A 20,389-nucleotide genomic window follows, 5' to 3' on the forward strand; every position below is an offset into this window, starting at 1 on the left:
ATTTACATCAAAGGTCAATCTTCAGCATCTCTTTACTGTCACAGTCCCCTCATTAATTACTTTGCCTCAAGTGTCTCCAAGCTCCAGAATATCCTCCTATAGATTTGTTAAAGCATTTTCTTTAAGGATAGATCAGATCATATGATTCGTCTACTCAGTCTACTCTGGTAGCTTCCTATTGCCTCTAAGTTAACATATAGACTTTGGTTAGCTTTTAACCTCCCTCTCCCCACCAGCTGCCTCCAATCTACTTTTAGCCTCATAGGACATCTTCTGTTACTGTGATCCAGCCAAACCAATATTCTCTCTGTACTTCACACATACATGGCACTTCACTTTTTGTTTCCATGACTTTGCACGGGTTCTCCAAGTTTGGTTTTTACTTTCTTCTCATATGGTCTCTTTCTTCCTTTAAGATGCAGCTCAGGAATCATCTTATGAATGAATCTTTTCCTGGTCTGCACAAATTTTATTATATTCCTTCCCAACTATCTTATACTGAACTATTTCATATATATACATATATATATGTGTATGTATATATTTGCATTTACTAATTTAATATGTATGATGTATGTATTTTAATCTTCATTTTCTAAAATAAAGTAATTGCTTTATTCATTGTACTTATATCCCTAATATCTAGCATTGTGCTTAGCACATTATAGGTACTTAATAATAATCAATAATAATGATTCATGGATTAGTTTCTATATCTGTATCACTCAGAGAGAAAACTATTCACAAAATAGTTTGTGAAAAATAGTTGATCTCCCTCTAAAGTGTCTTGTTGGGGCAGTTTCTAATAACTGTTAAGCATAAAATTCATGAAAAAGATAAGAAATATCATTCTGAATGATATCCTAGGATCGTAGGAATAAAAGTTGGTCAGGTTAAAGAAAAGCACCTGACTAATTATGTAAACAGTAATTTTGATCATGATCAAACATTTTTGGGTCCAGTTTTTAAATTCCCTTGTGAGGTATAGAAGAGAATCCATTTAGTTTAATGTCTTTTTTATGTCAATGACCCCTTTTGGTAGCCTGGTGAAACCTGTGAATCTTTGCTCAAAATGACATCTTTAAATACATAAGATAAAATACATAAGGATTATAAAAAATAGATTTTATTGTTTCATAGTTAGTAGCAATTATATAGGTGTAGGAGGAGAAAAAAAAAGTTCATGAATTCAAGATTAAGACCTTTTTGTTTAATCCACAGCCTTTATTTTATTTGGCTTCATGATTTCAGTTAAAATAAAAATCTGTATTAAAGAATTTATAAGAAATTGTTTCTCAGGAAAATAGTACAAACAAAAGCTTTATTATTATGTGGAGCAGATCATAGGAAAATAAACTAATATATATATACATAATATGGCATTATTATAGAATAGAAGCACTATGTGGAGACACACAGGAGAAACTCCCTTAGCACAAGGGAGAGGGAGTAGTGTCAGGGAGAAATACACAACATTTGGGTCTAGATAGAAAAGTTTATAATTTAAATGATTTTGATAAATCATTGGTAAAAAAAAAAAAATGATTTGGTAAAGACTAGATAATGCATGTTAAATGTGGGAGGTGACATTCCAAATTAGATCTCTAGCTTACTTGTCAATACCAAGCACGAGTAGTGAGATTTTTTTTTTCTTTTCTTTCAAACTAGATGAAAGTTTGAATTGAGTATCAAAAGCAGAAGACAAAGAGAGGCTTAGGTTGTTTTAGTTTGCCAGGATTTCTTTTCCCTCAATAGTATTTTATTTTTCCAAATGCAAGCAAAAATAGTTTTCAGTATTCATTTTTGAAAGGCTTTTGTGTTCCAAAATTTTCTCTCTCCCTCCTTTACCTCCTTCTTTCCCAAGACAATACAAAATCTGATATAGATTAAATATGTGCATTTATTTTAAGCATATTTCCAAATTTGTTATATTGTGCTAGAAAAATCAGACATAAAGGGGGAAAAACCCACAAGATAAAAACAAACAAAAAAGTCTACATAGATCTCTCTCTGGATATGGATGGCATTTTCCATCCCAAGTCTATTGGAATTTCCTTGAGTCAATACATTGCTGAGAAGTTGGTCGGAAATTTTATCCATTCAGAAATGCAAATATTAACTGTTTCACATAGGGTTAACAGGTCATTATAATAGAAAAGTAAAAAAAAAAACTATCTATTTTTGCTTATATGCCTTTTGGGCCTTGAGACCACTTAGCCTATGTGATTTCATATTGGAGTCCTATGTAAGAGTAACTATAATATCAAATAATAATGTTAAGGACCATGCCTGGGTGAAGGGGCAGGTCAATTCTCCGAGAACCTCCACAGCTGTGAATCATAACACTTGAAGGAGTTGCAAAGCAAGCTTCACAGATGTTCCTTTTGGAATGGGAATGAAATAAATGGGAGGCAAGAGAGAAGAGGAAGGAGGTTAGACAACACAACTACCTCTCAGTCTCTTTGTATCATCATCATGCTCTCACATGAAAAGATTCATTCTAAAGGTCTGAGTTAGACTTCCAGCACAGGTGGATCCCGTATCACAATATAATAATAATTAAAAAATACAATTATCACACCCCTCATTTTCCAGATGAGAAAACTGAACACCAAGGATCTTAATTGTCCCATCCAAGATCACACCACAGATAAGCAGAATAACTGTAACATTAAAAATTAGTACTCTTTCCACTATTCCTTGTCTCTATATATATGGACTAATATAATGTCAAGCTCATAATAAAAGGGAATAATCCCCCTATATACCTCTATTCATATCATATTTGCACTGCTATGTTAAATTCTGGGCAACATCTTTTTAAAAAGTGGTACAATGGATAGAACACCAGCTCTGAAGTCAGGAGGACCTGAGTTCAAATTTGACCTCAAACACTTTCTAGCTGTGTAACCCTGGGCAAGTCACTTAACCCTAATTGCCTTGGAGGGGAAAACAACTTGATAAATTTTCTAGGCCTCATTTCTCAGTAGATGAAATTTCTCTTTGATATTAGCCTATTCCTTCTTCCATTTTATAATACTCCTAAGTTGCTCAGTGACTTTACAATATTCTCTGGATGTCATCTTCTCCAGGATTCTTAAATATCTCATTACACTTCCTATTTCTGCACCTTCTCATCAAAACCAACATTCTTTATGTCTGATCTCACCCTAATATTAGAGAGAAAGCTCTCTGCTTAAAAGAATTCATACAAAGGTAAATGAACACTAACTTACTTAACTCCATAGGGGGATTTTTACTTTATAAGAAATAGCTAAATATAAATAGATATCAGATTGTATTTCAAGAAAAACTTCAAGAAGTAAAGAATTTTAAATCTTGTAAGATTTTCTACCTAGTTATCTATTTTCTGTGTTATTTATACAGGCAAGTATTGTCTATATTTCTATTATCTTTCATCTATTTGTCATATATTATTTATGCATTTCTCAAAGTTCTCCACATTAGTGACTTGCCCACTATATCATCACATAACTCTCTCAACTCTAATTCTTCCATAATTAGAACAAAGTATTAGACTAACTATGAAGGAAAACAAACAAAGTAAGAGGTATATAGTCCCCTCCACCTTGCCCTCAAGCAAGTGGCAGATCTTGAATGACTCTTTCCAAAGTCCACTGAGATAGTTACCTTGCTACTGATTTTTTGGTAACAGATTTAGAATTCTATAGTATTTCTAGCTGTGTGGCTTAAAAGAAAAAGTAGTGAAAGAACTTTTTGCATTTGAAGGAAGAAGACTTTGTTTGAAATCCTGGTTCTGCCACTTTTTACTTATATGAATGTAATTTTCTTCATTTGTTTAAAAAAAAAAAGAGGGACTATATGGAATGAAGGTAAAATCCCTGGATTAAATGTCCCTTACCTGAAATCTGATTGGTTTGGGGCAAGTTGTTTCTTTTATCTTGGTCTCTGTTTACTTTTCTGAGAAATAAAGATGGAGCACTAGGCGACCTCTAAGATCTCTTCTAGTTCTACATAAAAAATCAAGTGACAAGATATTGTCTAAGCTCCCTTTCAACTTTATAATCTTGTTTTCACTAAATTTTCATTGGCAGGAAACACTGCATGACAACTTTAAAATCTGGAAGATTTGCATTCAAATCCTCCAGCACTATTTTGTGACCATGAAAAGGCCACTTAATGTCTCTCATTCTTATTTTTCTTGTTTAAAATAAGAGAGTTGGATGAAATGGCCTCTGTGTATGACTATAGTTATGTGAAATAATGGCTGTCTCTGCCTTACTAGGATTCTATATTTTATGCATTTCATAGATAAAATCTATGCCATGAATGTACAGGAATTCTCAATGACCTCCCATGTCCTAATGGAATGCTTTTACCTCTTTTCAGTATACGTCTGCTCTGACTTATGATGCTGTCCAGGTGATGACTGAAGCTTTCCGCAATCTGCGTAAGCAAAGGATTGAAATCTCCAGAAGAGGAAATGCTGGAGACTGCCTTGCAAACCCTGCTGTGCCCTGGGGACAAGGAGTAGAGATAGAAAGGGCACTAAAACAGGTGAATCTGTCTGCCTAATATAACAAGGAATAAAAGATGTGCAAGAATATTTGTTTTCAGAATTTCTTCTGTATGGTGGAATAAAAATCCATCTGTCACATGCTCCTTTTTTTCCCAAGCAAGAAGCTGGGAGGTTCATTGAAAGGAAGGTTCAAAAACAAAAGAAAAGTTTTGAAAAAATATGTTTATTTGTTTGTTTGTTTGTTTTTTTTGCCTGTGAAAACTTAAAGAGGATTTAAGGTGCATTATATGAAGTAAATTTATATGTCTTTCTTTTTTCCTTTTCCTTATGTAGGTTCAAGTGGAAGGTCTTTCAGGAAATATAAAGTTTGATCAGAATGGAAAAAGAATAAATTATACAATTAACATCATGGAACTCAAAACTAATGGGCCTCGGAAGGTAAATTATTTAGTGCCTTTAAAGGCTGTCTTCTGCTATATGATATGGGAAGGTAGGTGATTCAGTACCATGCTCAACCAAGAGGTCTTAGAGATGTATATTTCCAAAAGTTTTAATAGCCTTTTAAAATATATAATATATTTAATACAACATATTTTAATAGTCTTCAACAATACAGAAATATTTTCAATATTTATTCCCAAACACAAACTCAACAATGTTTGGTAAGTACTGCGAACCTCTAATTTACTTTTTAGATAAATTATTGTTCTTGAATTATAATATGATATTTTCTATTTAGACCAAAACTGAGAAGAAATTAAATATGAAAGAAAAAAAAACAACAAAAAGCAATGATCATCCACTGACTTCTAATTTGATGTTATTTCAAAGAGCAATTTGATATAATCAAACATCCAAATACTGCATTTTTAGTTTCTATGTCCATTGTATAAATTAAAATACAAGTTTTTTTTTTTTCCCCTAAGTTTTTATTCATATTGCCAAATATACCCTCTCTAAGAAAATATTCTTTGGCATTCCTGCATGAGTGAAAATAAAATGAACAAACACAACTCTACAAAAATCCATGACCACATGTTATTCTCTTCATTTTTGTTTCCTCTCCATTTCTATTAGGGTTATGTGTACAAAGGATGCATCTCTGCATTCACAAAGCTGTAGCTAATTTGTGAAAATGTTAGGTGTGGCAAGAATGAATTGAATGTACTAAAATTCTTTATTGTCAGAAATCAGTATGCATACTTCCTGCAACCTTTTTCAGATTGGATATTGGAGTGAAATGGACAAAATGGTGGTGACACTTACTGAAATCCCTTCAGGGAATGACACTTCGGGACTAGAGAATAAGACTGTTGTTGTCACCACAATCTTGGTAATTATTCACATCTGTGCATCCCTTGCTTGTTGCTTTTTGGTTTTCCTTTTTTTTTCCTCGTGAAAAGATCATTTTCGCTTATGCTTCTCTCATTTAGTTCTTGATACCAATAATAAATATTACATGATCATTATCATCATCAAAAATAATTATCAAGTTCTGCTTATATGCAAGTATTATATTTGATGGTGAGGAGGCAAAACATATATATACATATATATTGCAGCTGGGTATTGCTGCACATTGGAATCTCAAAGTCTAGTTGGGTAAAAAAGATATCTACTTATTAAAAAAAAAATCAGGGACAATCCAACTGTATATAATCAAATGACCTAGGACATACACATGAACACACATACACACACACACACACACACACACACACACACTTGCTGTTTGTATAATCCTTTACAAATTGTATATGTATTTGTATATTTAACACTCACAGAAGCATGATAGATGATAGTGTGATTATGAATATTTTTGTTTTATAGATTTAAAAAGTTAAGTAGTCATGAAGTTAGAAATAGTGGAGTCTTCTAACTTCCAAGTGTAATTTTTTTCTTACATTGCACAATAGAAATAAGAGATGAAAGACATAAAGCTAGCATGATATAGTGGATAGGATTTGTTGAGGTTATTTAGTCATGTCAGAATCTTTGTTATACCATTTGGAGTTTCTTGGCAAAGATATTGGAATGGTTTTCAACTCCCTTCTCCAGCTCATTTTACATGAGGAAACTGAGGCAAACAGGGTTAAATGACTTGCCCAGAGTCACACAGTCAGTAAATACCTGAGGCTGCATTTGACCTCAAATATTCTTGGCTCCAGGGAGACTCTGGTTCAAATTCTTTATTTGGTGTTTTTTAGCTCTGTGATTAGGGGCAAAAAATAATCATTTGGGGCTTTAATTTTTGTATTAGTAAAACGAGAAGGCAGAACAACCTTCAAATTCCCTTCCAAATCTCAATTTATGATCTTAGAACATTTCTGTTGACTGGAACTATTAGGCAAGAAGCGAAATTTGTTTTTGTTTTTGTTTTTTTTTTTTTTTGCTCAAGAATAAACTAGGTGGATGAAAATGCTGGCTTTTCTGGAGAACTCTCTCATTTTATCCTATTAGAATATTCATATATCCAAACAGTATCATTGATACCATTAAAGTATTTATTAAAAGCATATAATTTTTTACCATCTTATATTTTTGGGTGGAGAGTAATATATTTAGTTCTCACTCAATAACCCAGAATGATATGGGAATTAAACTTATTTTTTGTTCCTTTTTAAGAAGCTAATAAGTGTTCCTGATATCCAATAAGGACAATATTTTATTCAACTTCTACTTAAGGAGTGACTGCCAATTATAAAATGCAGTATGAATGAAAATAATACATATTTAACAAAAGTCCCTGTTACTTTTTTAAGGTCTTATATGTTCCAGTTTTAAAATGTAATATTTACTCTGTTTCTGCTATGCAAGAAAACCAGTTTCCTTCAGATATTGAACAAAAGAATTTCTAATCTTGCTTTTAATTTATTTCTTTCTTAACTATAATACTAAGTACATTATTATTTTTTCTTTTTGATAAAAATTGAAAATGGGACAAAAATTAAATCATTTGATAAATCCATCCCTCGGGGCCTCTTTTGTAGTTGAACAAAGACCTTGGGGAAAGGAGAGCAAAAGATAGGATTTTATGTGGCATATATGATTGTGATGAAAAAGAAAAAGGAAAAGCATTGAGAAACATTTAGCTAGAAAATACATATTAGCAGATGGAAGAAGAGAACCAACCTACACCTAGCATCTGTTCTACCTTTTGTATTTACATTGATCCTAATAAGAGTTAGGGTAGTTATTTTGGAGGTGAGCTAAGAGACATTTTGCTACAATGTTATCTATATGTATACACACAGACACACACACGGGTATCTCTCAATCCGTATTTATGTATATAAACATATATATGTACATATACATATATATGTATACTTACATATATATCTATGTATATATGTGTGTGGCTTGTGACTTACAACCACATCGTGTTCTCTATGAATAATTATAAAATGTTAAATTCATTGAACAAAGAACAAATAAATTACCTGTAAGAGTTTTGGGGGTTTCTTAAGTATAATTCAAAGTATATGATGAACACAATTAGCTTCAGGCAGCTGAAGAATAGTTTTTTTTTAAACAGGAATCACCATACGTCATGATGAAGAAAAATCATGAAATGCTAGAAGGCAATGAGCGATATGAAGGCTATTGTGTGGACTTGGCTGCAGAGATTGCCAAACACTGTGGATTCAAATACAAGTTAACAATTGTTGGGGATGGCAAGTATGGGGCCAGGGATGCAGACACAAAAATTTGGAATGGAATGGTTGGAGAGCTTGTATATGGGGTAAGAACACATTGCACTTTTTGGGGAACTTTTTTTTAAGATTATTCATCTCCACTCTTGATGTATTTATTCCCCTCAAAAAAGTCTATATAGCTGAATTTTCATAACATTACTGGGGCAAACTACTCATAAGCAGGTGAAATAAAAATGTCAAAAATGAGAGAATTCAATCTGAATTTAAAAATTAAGCTAAAAGATGGGCCACAATCTATGCTTCTTCTCCCTTTAAGCAGATAGTCATATACTCTGTTGTAATTCTGGAAAGGGCATGTCAGAAAAATAGAGATTCAGAATAAAAATATGCTTACATAGTCAAGCCACATGGATGTATTGTGTATATTGAAAAAGGAGGGATATTTGGGAGTAAATTGCTATTTTGTTTCCCCTTTGTTTGGACTCTTAACAGTGAGATGATCATTGCCATTTCCTTGCTACCTTTGTTTGCATCTCCAATTGAAGGGATAGAACTATCAATTGTTATTAACTATGTCTTTCATTATTCTGTTCTCTTTTTTTTTTTCCTTACAGAAAGCTGATATTGCAATTGCTCCATTAACTATTACATTAGTGAGAGAAGAGGTGATTGACTTTTCCAAGCCCTTTATGAGCCTCGGGATCTCAATAATGATCAAGAAGCCTCAGAAGTCCAAACCAGGAGTGTTTTCATTTCTCGATCCCCTAGCCTATGAAATCTGGATGTGCATTGTCTTTGCCTACATTGGGGTCAGTGTAGTTTTATTCCTGGTCAGCAGATTCAGCCCGTACGAGTGGCACACTGAGGAGTTTGAAGATGGACGAGAAACACAAAGTAACGAGTCAACTAATGAATTTGGGATATTTAATAGTCTCTGGTTTTCCCTGGGTGCCTTTATGCAGCAAGGATGCGATATTTCGCCAAGGTTGGTTACATGCCCATTTCAACTTTGTGCATTTTAGGTCTCAAAAAGGTATTCATGGTACCTATAGATTTACTCTAAAAATGAAACCAGATGCCAACTTTTTGTCCAAGCAGTTTCAAACTCCAGGAAGGGCAGACTGTTGGCCATGGGCAGTGAAATATTTGATCAACACTCATCAAGTGTTGATCATGTATTTTTCTGGTGAATTTGTAAGTACCATGGAGAGGCTATAAAATGCATAAGGTCTCTGTCATTCCATGCCTTCTTGGAGGGGTACCGTGTTTTTGCTGCATATTCCTATTTTACAGTTAACTGTGTATCTAAACCACAGAACTGTATATGGGAACAACAGGTAACTTGATTGAAGAGCTTCAGAAGCAGCACGTCACCCCCATAAGTTATTTTGCCTATTTCTTGGTACAGTCTTCACCCACAACAAATAATGAGATATGATGGGATCATGGATGTCACTTGGCAAACTTAGAGTTTTATTGAAAAAAAGATGGTATATTATAATTTCCAACAATCTAAGATACTTTATAGTATGAAAATAAGGGTGATTTATTAAAATATTGAGAAGCATGTGAATGGCATAGTATGGAATGAATTCAGACACTTGTATTCTCTAGATTATTTTTACTGAATCTGGCAATATTGGGTACACACACATATCCAATTAAATGAGTACAATTTCACTGTAAAAAGAAAAATAAAATAAATTACCAGAGTGTACACCTAAATAAGAAATAGAGCAGAACAGCAATCTTCTATTATGGAGGAATGATTCAGGATCCTTCCAGTTTTAGTTTTATAATATAACAATCAGGAAGCTGGTTTATTTTTATTTTAATTTGACCTATTTCAATGGTTGGATAATTAATTAAACTACCTACCTAAGAGAAATGCTACATTTTCTTTAATAATGACTTGTATAGATTTTCATTATAATGATATAATACATCCTTAATAAGATGTATATTATTTATTTTTCCTGAAACCTTAAGGCTAAATTGACATCTGTCTTAAAATGATAAAGGTAGAATCAAGTGAACATTTAGGTTCCTTCAAATTTTAAATCTCTGGTGCTAATATATAACAGTGTCTTACATTCTAGGATAGTGCATCTTGGGAATGGATTAGAATATAAGAGCTGAGGAGGCATCTTTGCATTGTGACAATCTGATATTGTACACTGTGGAAGGAATGCTAATTCTATAGTCAGCTGAACTTTTTCCTAAAATATTTATAATACTATGATAGAAATAATTCTGAGCGACAAATAATTCACTAAATTACCTTTGAGATGCTCTCCATCTCTAATGTTCTATGATTGTATAACAGAAACAATGATAAAATTAAATAACTTAGAAAGTAAAAGTAAAAAAGGAACAGTTCATATTTCCTTAAAAATAAAGGCTAATATATGTTAATAAGGATGAAGCAGAGAGGTATGAATTCTTTAGCAAGGTGTCTATATCATTTCTTCTCTATGTGTTTGCACCAGACTGCAAGGAATAGAAAATGCTAATTGACCACTGTGTGGCATTAAGCTGACTTCTAGTGTAAAAAAATGATAATTAGATTATCATTTTATGTCCAAATTTAATTCACCCAAAGTTTTTAATAAAAAGAAGTAGGTCAAATTAAGGAAGAGGAAGAAAAGAAGTGCCCAGTTCATATGAACCTCCTTTTTAGGAAGGCAGTGACTTTAATGTTTTTAAAGGATTTAGATCTTGGAGAAGAGTTGCCTGGCCTTGAAATAGAAGGCTTGTTTTTATTTAGCTGACTAGTCATACCTTAGAGATTTTTTTCCATAGAAAGTCCTTTCTTTTCCTGGGATGAAGGAAAAAATGTTATTTTCTTAGACTATGATTTTTCTTACCTCTTTAGGAATCTGATTAGCTCTAAAGTATGTATTTAGATTTCAAAAAAACAGATGGAAAAGTGATAGGAGTATGGAAAGCATATATAAAACAATGGCCAGCCATACTTTAATTTTCCAGGGCACTGGAAAATTGGTAAATGTATTATAAAAAAATATGAAAGGAAGAATTCTATCCAATTTCAAATGGTTGAGTTAGGTGCCCCATGGTTTGATGCCTCTAAAATAGTATAGTTGGTGAAAATACTTCTGTCTTAAACCTATGAAAAACACATTTATGAATTCCAAGGCAGCAGTTCCTTTGATTCATTTAGTGTAAGAGGATGTCCCATTATATGAACTCCATAAGAATTTAGAAGGAAGTCCTGTAGAACTTCTCTACAATTAAATAATTAAATAATTCGACTATATCAAATAAATTTTTTGTTGTTTGGGCAGTTGTAAGTCTCTTTTTGCTTTTCAGAAAAGTATTATGACACTCTCAATAGTTTGTTAAAAGATGACATTTCATGGATGAATCCTGGTGTTAAAATATGACTTTTATGTTCAAGTACTCATCCATGGCTGGTAGTTATCTTGACTCCTGGTTTTTAGCAGGATGGTAAAACTATTTGTCAGCACAGTTAAAATCTTAAATATACCTATAGAGAGTTGGAGCATGGAGTGATCCCTGGTACCATACAAGAATACTTTGTGTAAGGAAGATAGATTTCTTGACTTGAAGGCCTGCTTGATGCTACAGAAATATTCAGCTTTCTTTGACCTTTATTTTTGGATATATACTGCTTTTTGTAAAGAGTGGAGAGTTATTGTTACCAATTTGTGAAAAAGCTTTTCTTGAAATCAAGCAAACTAATTTTCTTAGTGCTAAAAATTGTTTCTTTGAGAAAGTGTCTCCAAAAGCTGGCAATATGAAAATGGAATTCATATTACAGAGAATCAAGTTATAGGTATATTTTCCAGGAACCTATGTCTATGTGTATTTCTGCACTACTATTGCTTTTAGTTGCGTGATGTAAAGATGAAGAGAAATGATCATTGTAGGTAGAAATATTATATATTACTCCAAATCTTTAACTTTTCAGTGTGAAAGGAGGAGTCAGAACTGTTCAGTGAATTCTCTGTGTCCAGGAAGAGAGATTAGGACAAATAACACCAACAATCAAATTATGCATAAAATGCTAATCTTTGAGATGGTAAATTATTTATCTAAGTTATTTATCATCTCTTTCACCAAAAGATTTATAATGTACAATCTATTGTAAAACAAGTAAAATATAACATAAAATAGATATACCTAAATTACTATGTAATGGGACATGCTGAAATCTAGAGTGATATCTGAATGATCTTTTGATCATTCTAAATTAAACTTTTCTCTCAGTTCAATATTAGGTTTTCTTTTATTTTTTTTGGAAGAATCAAAGCAGAAATGAAAGAAAAGTGGACTGTTCTTTCTTAGTTTTCATGTTTATTTTTCTTTTTTTTTGATTATGTATTTTTTTTACACTGGGTCTTTCACTCTTTCCCAGGCTAAACATGCAGTGACCATTTATAGGACTGATCCTGCTTATATTGGCATAGGAGTTTTGATCATCTCCATTTCTGGCCTGGGGTGGATGTGCTTTTTTTTAGGCAATCTGGTGGCTCCCTTGTGGATCTGTATTGGTACTGGACTTGCTCTGCATACACAAATTAAACTCAGTTCTTCCAAATTGTTCATCAACCAGCTTCAATCTTCATGATAGCAAATACTATAAATGTACACTACCATTCCAGGAATACATAGAGCCTTTGAAAAGCATATGTAATATATGCTTTTAAGACATAAATTGTAAATCATATATATTATACATATGTACACGTATAATTTACATACGATAAATTGTACATAAATATATGTGTATACATATATATACATATGCCATTCATGTACACAGAATAATTATTGAATCATTTATTCAGCAAACATTTATTAAGTTCTTGAATGCTTTTGGGTAATGTCCTCAATACTGGGGATACAAAATCTCTGAACAAAACAAGCCCTATTTGAAAGGAGTTTCCATTGTAATGGAGAAATTTCAAAAGAAAGCATATTGTACATATGCTTATGCAATTTTTCACATTTGGTACAAAATTTTATAATGATATTTATTGTAGATAAAAAAGACAAATATTACTTTAAGTTTATTTTACATTGATCACTCTTCTCAAATGATATTCAACTTCTTCCAGCACATCATATTGCTCTCTTAAGAATTAATAGAATAAAAGTAATATTCGAATAGAACTAACAGTTGACCCAGAAAGATGCAAGTATAAATTATTTTTCCTTAAGCAATGTTGGACAACTATTTATAACAAACTGCCATGTATCACTCCAATATAAGACACATAAGTACTACACTATAAGAGGCAAGTGTGATATCTTAAAGCATTTCACAATGGGAACAGAATTAAATATTTTTATTGCTGTAATATATCATCTATTACATGTAAGGTTAAAAGTCAAAAGCAATTACTCTGCACTCTGAGCTTTGTTTTAAGGGATGCTAATAATCAGAGACTGTATCTACCTTCTTAAATACAAGGTATTTGCCACATAATTAAATCTTCAACTGTTAAGGGGTAAATAATGGTCTTTAAAAAAAAAATTAGTGACTTTCCAAATTAGGGGTTTTGTAAAAATTTAACAGAATAATCCTTCTGCAATATAAATAGAACAATTCTTAGGACTGCCCTTTCAAGAATTTTCCTTTTGTTTTTCTATCATACTTTACCTTCTCCCTTAATCATAAAAGTAATTTGTGATTACTTCTGGGTAATTTTCTTTTTTCTTTTTTCTTTTTGATTCCTCCCACCCACCATGTATTGTTATATATTTTTTCTTTCCTTTCAGATCCCATTCTTATAATTTATCTTATAAAATCACTGATTATTTGCAAGTATTCTCACTAAGGGATTTAATCTAATAGGAATGTGTCCTTTGTATATTTTTCCACAAAGGAGGTTAAAGAGTGATATTTTGAAGAATCTACCCCTGATTTCTTGCATTTTTAAAGATCTTCAAATTAAAACTGAAAAAAGATTCAGAGTGGCTTAATTTTTTGGAAAAAAAAAAAAAAAAAAAAAAAAAAAAACAAAGTTCCTAAAAAGAATGAAGAGTTGCTATATCTATAATTAAGGGATACTACTACCTCAAATTTATTCATATTTCTGCCTAATTTATTTTGCTTATTTTTGAAATATGCTGCAATCGTTGTATAAACCTTTTTCAAATCGAGGAGATTTCTTATTAGAATTTTAAAATGCCTTATTGCATTATTAAGAATTGTTTTATTGTCAAAGCAATATTAGTTTTTTTATGGTTTAAAATGATTTTTTTTTCTGGCAAACTCTTGCATATGTCAAATCTGTTTTCCTTGAATTTTCTGTTTTCTTTTTTCTTATGCAGGAAGTACCAAAAAAAAAAAAAAAATACTCAGAGCCACTTATCTGCTGAATTAAAGTATCAGATACTACATAGGATTTACATTTTTTAAAATAACTTTGTTTGTAATAACAAATTACCTTCATTTCCTATCTCATATTGTATTCAGTGGCTACATTTCACAAAGTACTTTGGAGCTTGGCAGTTGGGAATATTCTTCTAGCAACTGAAGAAGTGTACACTTCGGTCAAATGGTACTACTCTCAGTTAGATGAAGGGCTGCTTGATTGACTTGACTGACTGATCCTATTCTTTCCCTGTTTTCAAAAGAAAGACAGGTTGAATTCATAAGAGATTGCGTTTCAATTTGTATGTATGTTAACTGATTTTATTTTTGGTTTTGATCTGAATTTTTCTGTTTGTGATTCTCCCATATTTCTTTGAAATGTACATAGACATTTGAACAAGAAAATATCAACATTTGGTGTATTCACTTGACAAAGTATTTGAAAAGCTTCTTTTCAGGATCTTACAATGCCGAAGAATTTGGACACTATCACCTTGCAAAAAAAAAAAAAAAAACCTGTCTAAAATCTGCTTGTGTTTGCTATTCTCAGAAAAACTCATTGAGCTGTTTATTTCCCATCTCTCAAAATCTTACAATTTCTGGTTTCATTGTCAAGTAGAGATACAAAAAAAAAGGGTGATCTGACAATTGCTGGTATTATAATTCAGTATTTGCATAACATTGATGACTTGTTTTTCTCTTAGGACAATCATTTCATTTTTACAAATCCATCTCATACTTGTTATTAGATCCCTGTCTGGGCGCATTGTTGGAGGTGTATGGTGGTTCTTTACCCTCATCATAATCTCATCCTACACGGCTAATTTAGCTGCCTTCCTGACGGTAGAGAGGATGGTATCTCCCATTGAAAGTGCTGAGGATCTTTCTAAGCAAACAGAAATTGCTTATGGAACATTAGATTCTGGCTCCACAAAAGAATTTTTTAGGGTAAGTTATTATTTTATAACTTCTTATGTTGGTTCGAAATTCTTAATTATCCTAATCTTGGATTCTCCCATCCCCTTTTCATCTGTTAAAAGGTTGTTGTAAAAAGGTAATTGATAACAGCTGTGCTACAAATATATAGTTGTGTATCACATTTGAAGTAGCCTGAGGGAGTCTCTTTATTTTGGCTGGAACAGATTTGAAACAAGAAATGCTGAAATTCATGTATTTTCTTAGTTATCTTTTTTTTTTTTTAAACAAAATCATGTTTCCTCCTGAAGTAGGTGTCTCAATCTTTGGGTTGGCTAAATCATAAGGAATGGTTTTAGGAGGCACCATTTAAAGTTGAGAAACTTATTCTAATTCATTTCTGTTGATAATCTTGAGTCTGAATCAAATATTAACTCCATAATAATAAGGAGCTTGCAATTCCAGGGCTCCAAAAGAAAAATTATATTGGTCTTAACAAAGTACAAGATCAAAAATGGATAGTAGAGTTATAATCCACCTAACATGCATGGTATCACAAGAATATTTCTCCTGCTCTGATTGATATTATTCCATTTCTGTTTCTGTATGAAGAGACACTAAAGAACTAATGTTTCAAATTTAATTTGCTACAACTACTTTTGTCACATGTTAGTTCTTTCAATTAAGTCGTAGAGGAGAACTGATTAATCTATCTCTTAATTAAGCCAAGACTGAACAAATACCTAAAATCCAGGACACATTTTTGTTATGTTTACGTCTAAATCATGTTAGTCCTCTGCTAAGTTCAATAAATAATTTTACTAGTCATGTAGGCAGCATGACTAGTTAAAATCATGTCTGGTACATATCTTGTGTACCACTACTACAACTCCCTACTAAAATTCTCTTCAAACATTTGTGGTTAGAGATATCATAATGAGCTCAGAGAAGGATAGAAGACCCTGGCTTGAGTATGATAGAGAGGTTAAGGTTCTCAGTATTTTATTTTTATGTGTCTAAATCACACAAACAAGCCCACTTTAAAAAATATTCTGATAGCCTTTGGCTGCAAATTAATTCTAACTCTGATTATTATACTATATATTGTTATCAATGAAAAAGTGGATTGTAGGGGAGTATTGACAAGAACTCTAAATGGCTTATATCATAATGTGCTTATTTTATGATTTTGAGAAGCAGTATGACATGACACAAAGAGCTGGTTTTGAAGTCAAGAAGAGTTAGGTTTGGAAACATCCTGCCTCTGTGTGGCCTGAAGCAAGTCCTTTAGTTATTCAGGGTTCTAATCTGCTCTGTAAGACTATAAGTTATAAAGAAGTTATTGACTTTCATTAAAAGATGGGTTATTTGTAAATGGGAGTTCCCTATTCCAATAAAATCAAAGATTTAGTCATTATCTCTCTTGTGATTCTGGTTATAAAAGCAATTAGCTCTACAGCAATCTTTTTGAAAGGGGAATGGCATAGTGGTGTACATCTGTTTCTTTAAAAATAAGATTTTAATGCTTATAGAAATAATCCTATTTTTCTAAGAAATTAGGATTTTAAGAGCATGCTAGCATTTCTCATAGTTAGCACTGTCTGTACTGTTGGCAGAAAGTATTGGCTCAAGCTGGAAGATTTCAGGGAAGCTTTAGTTAGGAATGAATACAAAGATCCATATCCTTAATTTCTTGGCCATGTGAATCAAATAGTTTAGTATTCAATAATCCTCACAGATTTGGGATTTGTTTGTACCAGGGAAGGTGATGAACCTTCTCCAAAGAATCACAGGCAGAATATACTACTGGCTGTAACCCTCTGCTCTCTCTCCTTGTTCTGGGTCACATTAGTCTTTTTTTGTGGATGATCCAGAGTATAATGAAGATCTGGAGAAATTATTAGTGGATGACAAATGTGCTTCAGAAATGGATTATGTGGTTGTGATACTCTTACACTTTGATATAAGGAGGAGGTATTAGGCACATGAACTAGTGAAGTCCAATATTGTTCAATCCTTAATCACCAATTCAGAATTTAGTAATTAGAAGTTCTTATAGATCCTCTAGCGGTTCTGTGACTTCCTGGATGGGGATGGGACTTCTATATAGGAAGCTTCAAGTCTTATCTTCCTCATTTTATCCTACTTATTCTTTCTAGATCTTTTCACTTTCTATTTCAGCCAAAGTTGCTTACAAGTTGTCCTCCTTCTCCTCGTTTCATTTCCCACATCATTTTATTAATTCAAGACTGTCCATCTCTATCTTCCTCACTTCACTCAACATCCTTGTTTTCATTGAAGGCTCAGCTTAGGCTTTTCAATGAAGGCTCCTCTAGAAAGTCTTGTTTTACTACCCTTGCTGATTGTGTTCTTTTCTTTCCTTCCTGAAGAGAACTTCAGAATTACTCATCTGCATATTTGTTATATTTCACCTTGGCTCATCTGTGAACTTGAAATCCTATATTGACAAAATTGATTTCTTTTGTAATTTAGCATTACTCAGAGGAGTTCATCAACTTTACTGTCAAATAATATAAAAGAATCCCTGATCTAGTAATCTAGTATATATACATACACATCTATGTATATATGTGTGTGTGTGTGTGTGTTGCACTAGATCAGGGATTCTTAACCTGTTTTGTGTCCATTTGTGCGTATTTGACAATGAAGCTGATAGACTCTTCTGAATAATGTGTTTAAATGCATAAAATAAAATACATGAAAATACAAAGGATATATATGTGTGTATGCGTGTGTATCACTAAAATACAATTGATGAACAAAGTTCATACTTCCAGAAGCTTTTTCTTGTGGCCTCTTTGTTATTGTGCAGAAAAATGTTAAAGACAATAACTTACATATAGTAAAAATTTTTATGAAAAATACTGCTTTTAACTGAGAAATGCATGCAGCATAAGATTTTTCAAATAAGGTAAAGACATTTAATCAATGTTATGGAATAATTGATATTAATAAACCAGGTAAAGTCCATCCTTGACTATTGTAATACTATGGAGTTGGTAGGGATTAAAAAGCCCCAGATGGTAGACAAGGATGCCTAGATCTCCTCTCTCTCCTATCATCTGTGAATCCTTGGATCCTAAAGGGACTGATAAGTGGTTAAGCAGTGGTTGGGTTGTATATATGGGCAGGTGGTTCATTAGGGAACTAGTGAATAAATGGTTTGAGTGGGTTGAAGACAGAACTGAAGGGGCAACTCTATGTTCTCTGTCTTTCTGCCAGCTTGTGAACAGACCCATAACTGCTAATTATACAGAGAATAAAAATTTCCCATCTGCTATTTAAACACACACACACACACACACACACACACACACACACACACAGGCTTTTTTTCCATCTATTATTTTCCATCAGGTGAGTAGGTCTACATTTTACTTCCTTGTCCATATATTTTCTAGATCCTAGAAAGCAAGTTACTTCCTAATTATACAATTCTTACTATGTCACCTTCCCAACTTCACTCATATCAAAAACTATAAATGTTAATGTTAAGGTTGCACCAAGATGGGAAATTAATGTATGCACCAATTTAAAACATTAGGCAACATGGTATAGCAGGTTTGGAATCAAATCTCATATGGATGCTACTTATGTGTCCCTGGATAAGACATTGAATCTCTCTGAATATACTTTTCCTCAATCTATAAAATGGGGAGAATAATAACATAAATCTCAAGGTTTGCCCTAAGGCTCAAATAAAATAATATAAAAGGTATTTTATAAAATTTTAAAGTGTTTAAAATGTTTTAAAGTATATATATATATATATATATATATATCAGTTATAGTTATAATATTATACATTCTAAAGGGGAGGTTACTGAGAGCGCTGTTCAGGAATGGTAAATAATAGATTTAAGGTCAGGCAGAACTCAACTAGCACACTTGAAAGTAGAACCCAGTTCTGTCTTCTAAATTTTAATTGTGCTGTCTTATAAATTGGTACCTTTCATTAGAAGAGAAAAAATGTTTCCATAAAATATAAGAAAAAGAATTTGCCTAATATTTTGTGTTCCCTTCTCTTACAAATGTCACATTAAATTACTGAGTTGAAATCTGCACTTTCAGATTCTTAGGCAGAGAATTTAGAAATGAGCACTACACACTATTACTGATTGAGGAAAGTAATGAAAGGGTACTAGCCTCAAAATCTACTTGTAGAAATAGGGTATCGCATCAATATAGTTGTCTTTATTTAAGAGTTTATCAGCATACGAACACCACATTTTCTTTTTCCAGCCAGAGATGGAATAATGCAAGTGGATGGTGAGCCTGTCACTGTAGTGATATTGAAAAGGCAGAGTCTGCATCTTCATTTCCAAAGGTTCTCTGTTCCTAAAGTTCCATCATTTCCTTAGGGAGTCAGAAAATGATAGAGTCTGACTCATTTCAGATCTGCTGATCTCCACTAATTATAGCGGCACTGTAGCATACCTATAATTAAGAGAGAATTAGGCTTTCAATTATAAACTGCTATTTTGGGTATTGCACATCTTAGCAATTTCTTTTCTCAATAAAATAGGACAAAAATTGAAACATCTAGGATGTTTTCCTGGATGTTTCTAGAGGACCTATATACATTATATATATATATATATGCATAGATTCATAGACCTCTTAAAACAGTAAAATTCCTTTGAAACAAGTTTCTTTCATTGCGATGCGTGATATGGCAATGTAGTGTAAAGAGGTCTATAAAGCGAAACAGGAACCTGTGCTAGATTTCTTCCACTCCCACTTACTTTATAACTATAGGTGAACTACTTTACAAATCTCAGTCTCAACTTCTTAACCTATAAAATGGGAATCTGAAAATTTGTCTTCCCTTTACCACAGTGTTGTGGTGAAGATCACAAGTATTAATGTAGATATTGTACTTTGAAGCAATAAAGTAGCATGCAAAATAAAACTATTGTTATTGTTAAT

At 32.4% G+C, this 20,389-nt stretch overlaps 1 protein-coding gene across 7 annotated transcripts in view; it reads left to right on the forward strand.

Moving 5' to 3' along the window:
- The window catches only part of GRIA2 (glutamate ionotropic receptor AMPA type subunit 2), a 174,870-nt gene that overhangs the window by 132,634 nt on the left and 21,847 nt on the right, over positions 1-20,389 (forward strand). For all 7 annotated transcript variants that reach the window (XR_007948472.1, XM_051967021.1, XM_051967027.1 and 4 more), the window contains exons 7-12: positions 4,372-4,539; positions 4,835-4,939; positions 5,724-5,834; positions 8,040-8,246; positions 8,775-9,145; positions 15,274-15,472. Coding sequence is in view for 6 of the 7 variants with exons in the window: in XM_051967021.1 (XP_051822981.1) it covers positions 4,372-4,539; positions 4,835-4,939; positions 5,724-5,834; positions 8,040-8,246; positions 8,775-9,145; positions 15,274-15,472 (1,161 nt within the window). In the remaining variant the exon portion in view is untranslated. The remainder of the gene's footprint in view (positions 1-4,371; positions 4,540-4,834; positions 4,940-5,723; positions 5,835-8,039; positions 8,247-8,774; positions 9,146-15,273; positions 15,473-20,389) is intronic.

The sequence above is a fragment of the Antechinus flavipes genome, chromosome 6 (assembly GCF_016432865.1).
Source record: "Antechinus flavipes isolate AdamAnt ecotype Samford, QLD, Australia chromosome 6, AdamAnt_v2, whole genome shotgun sequence".
NCBI lineage: Eukaryota > Metazoa > Chordata > Mammalia > Dasyuromorphia > Dasyuridae > Antechinus > Antechinus flavipes.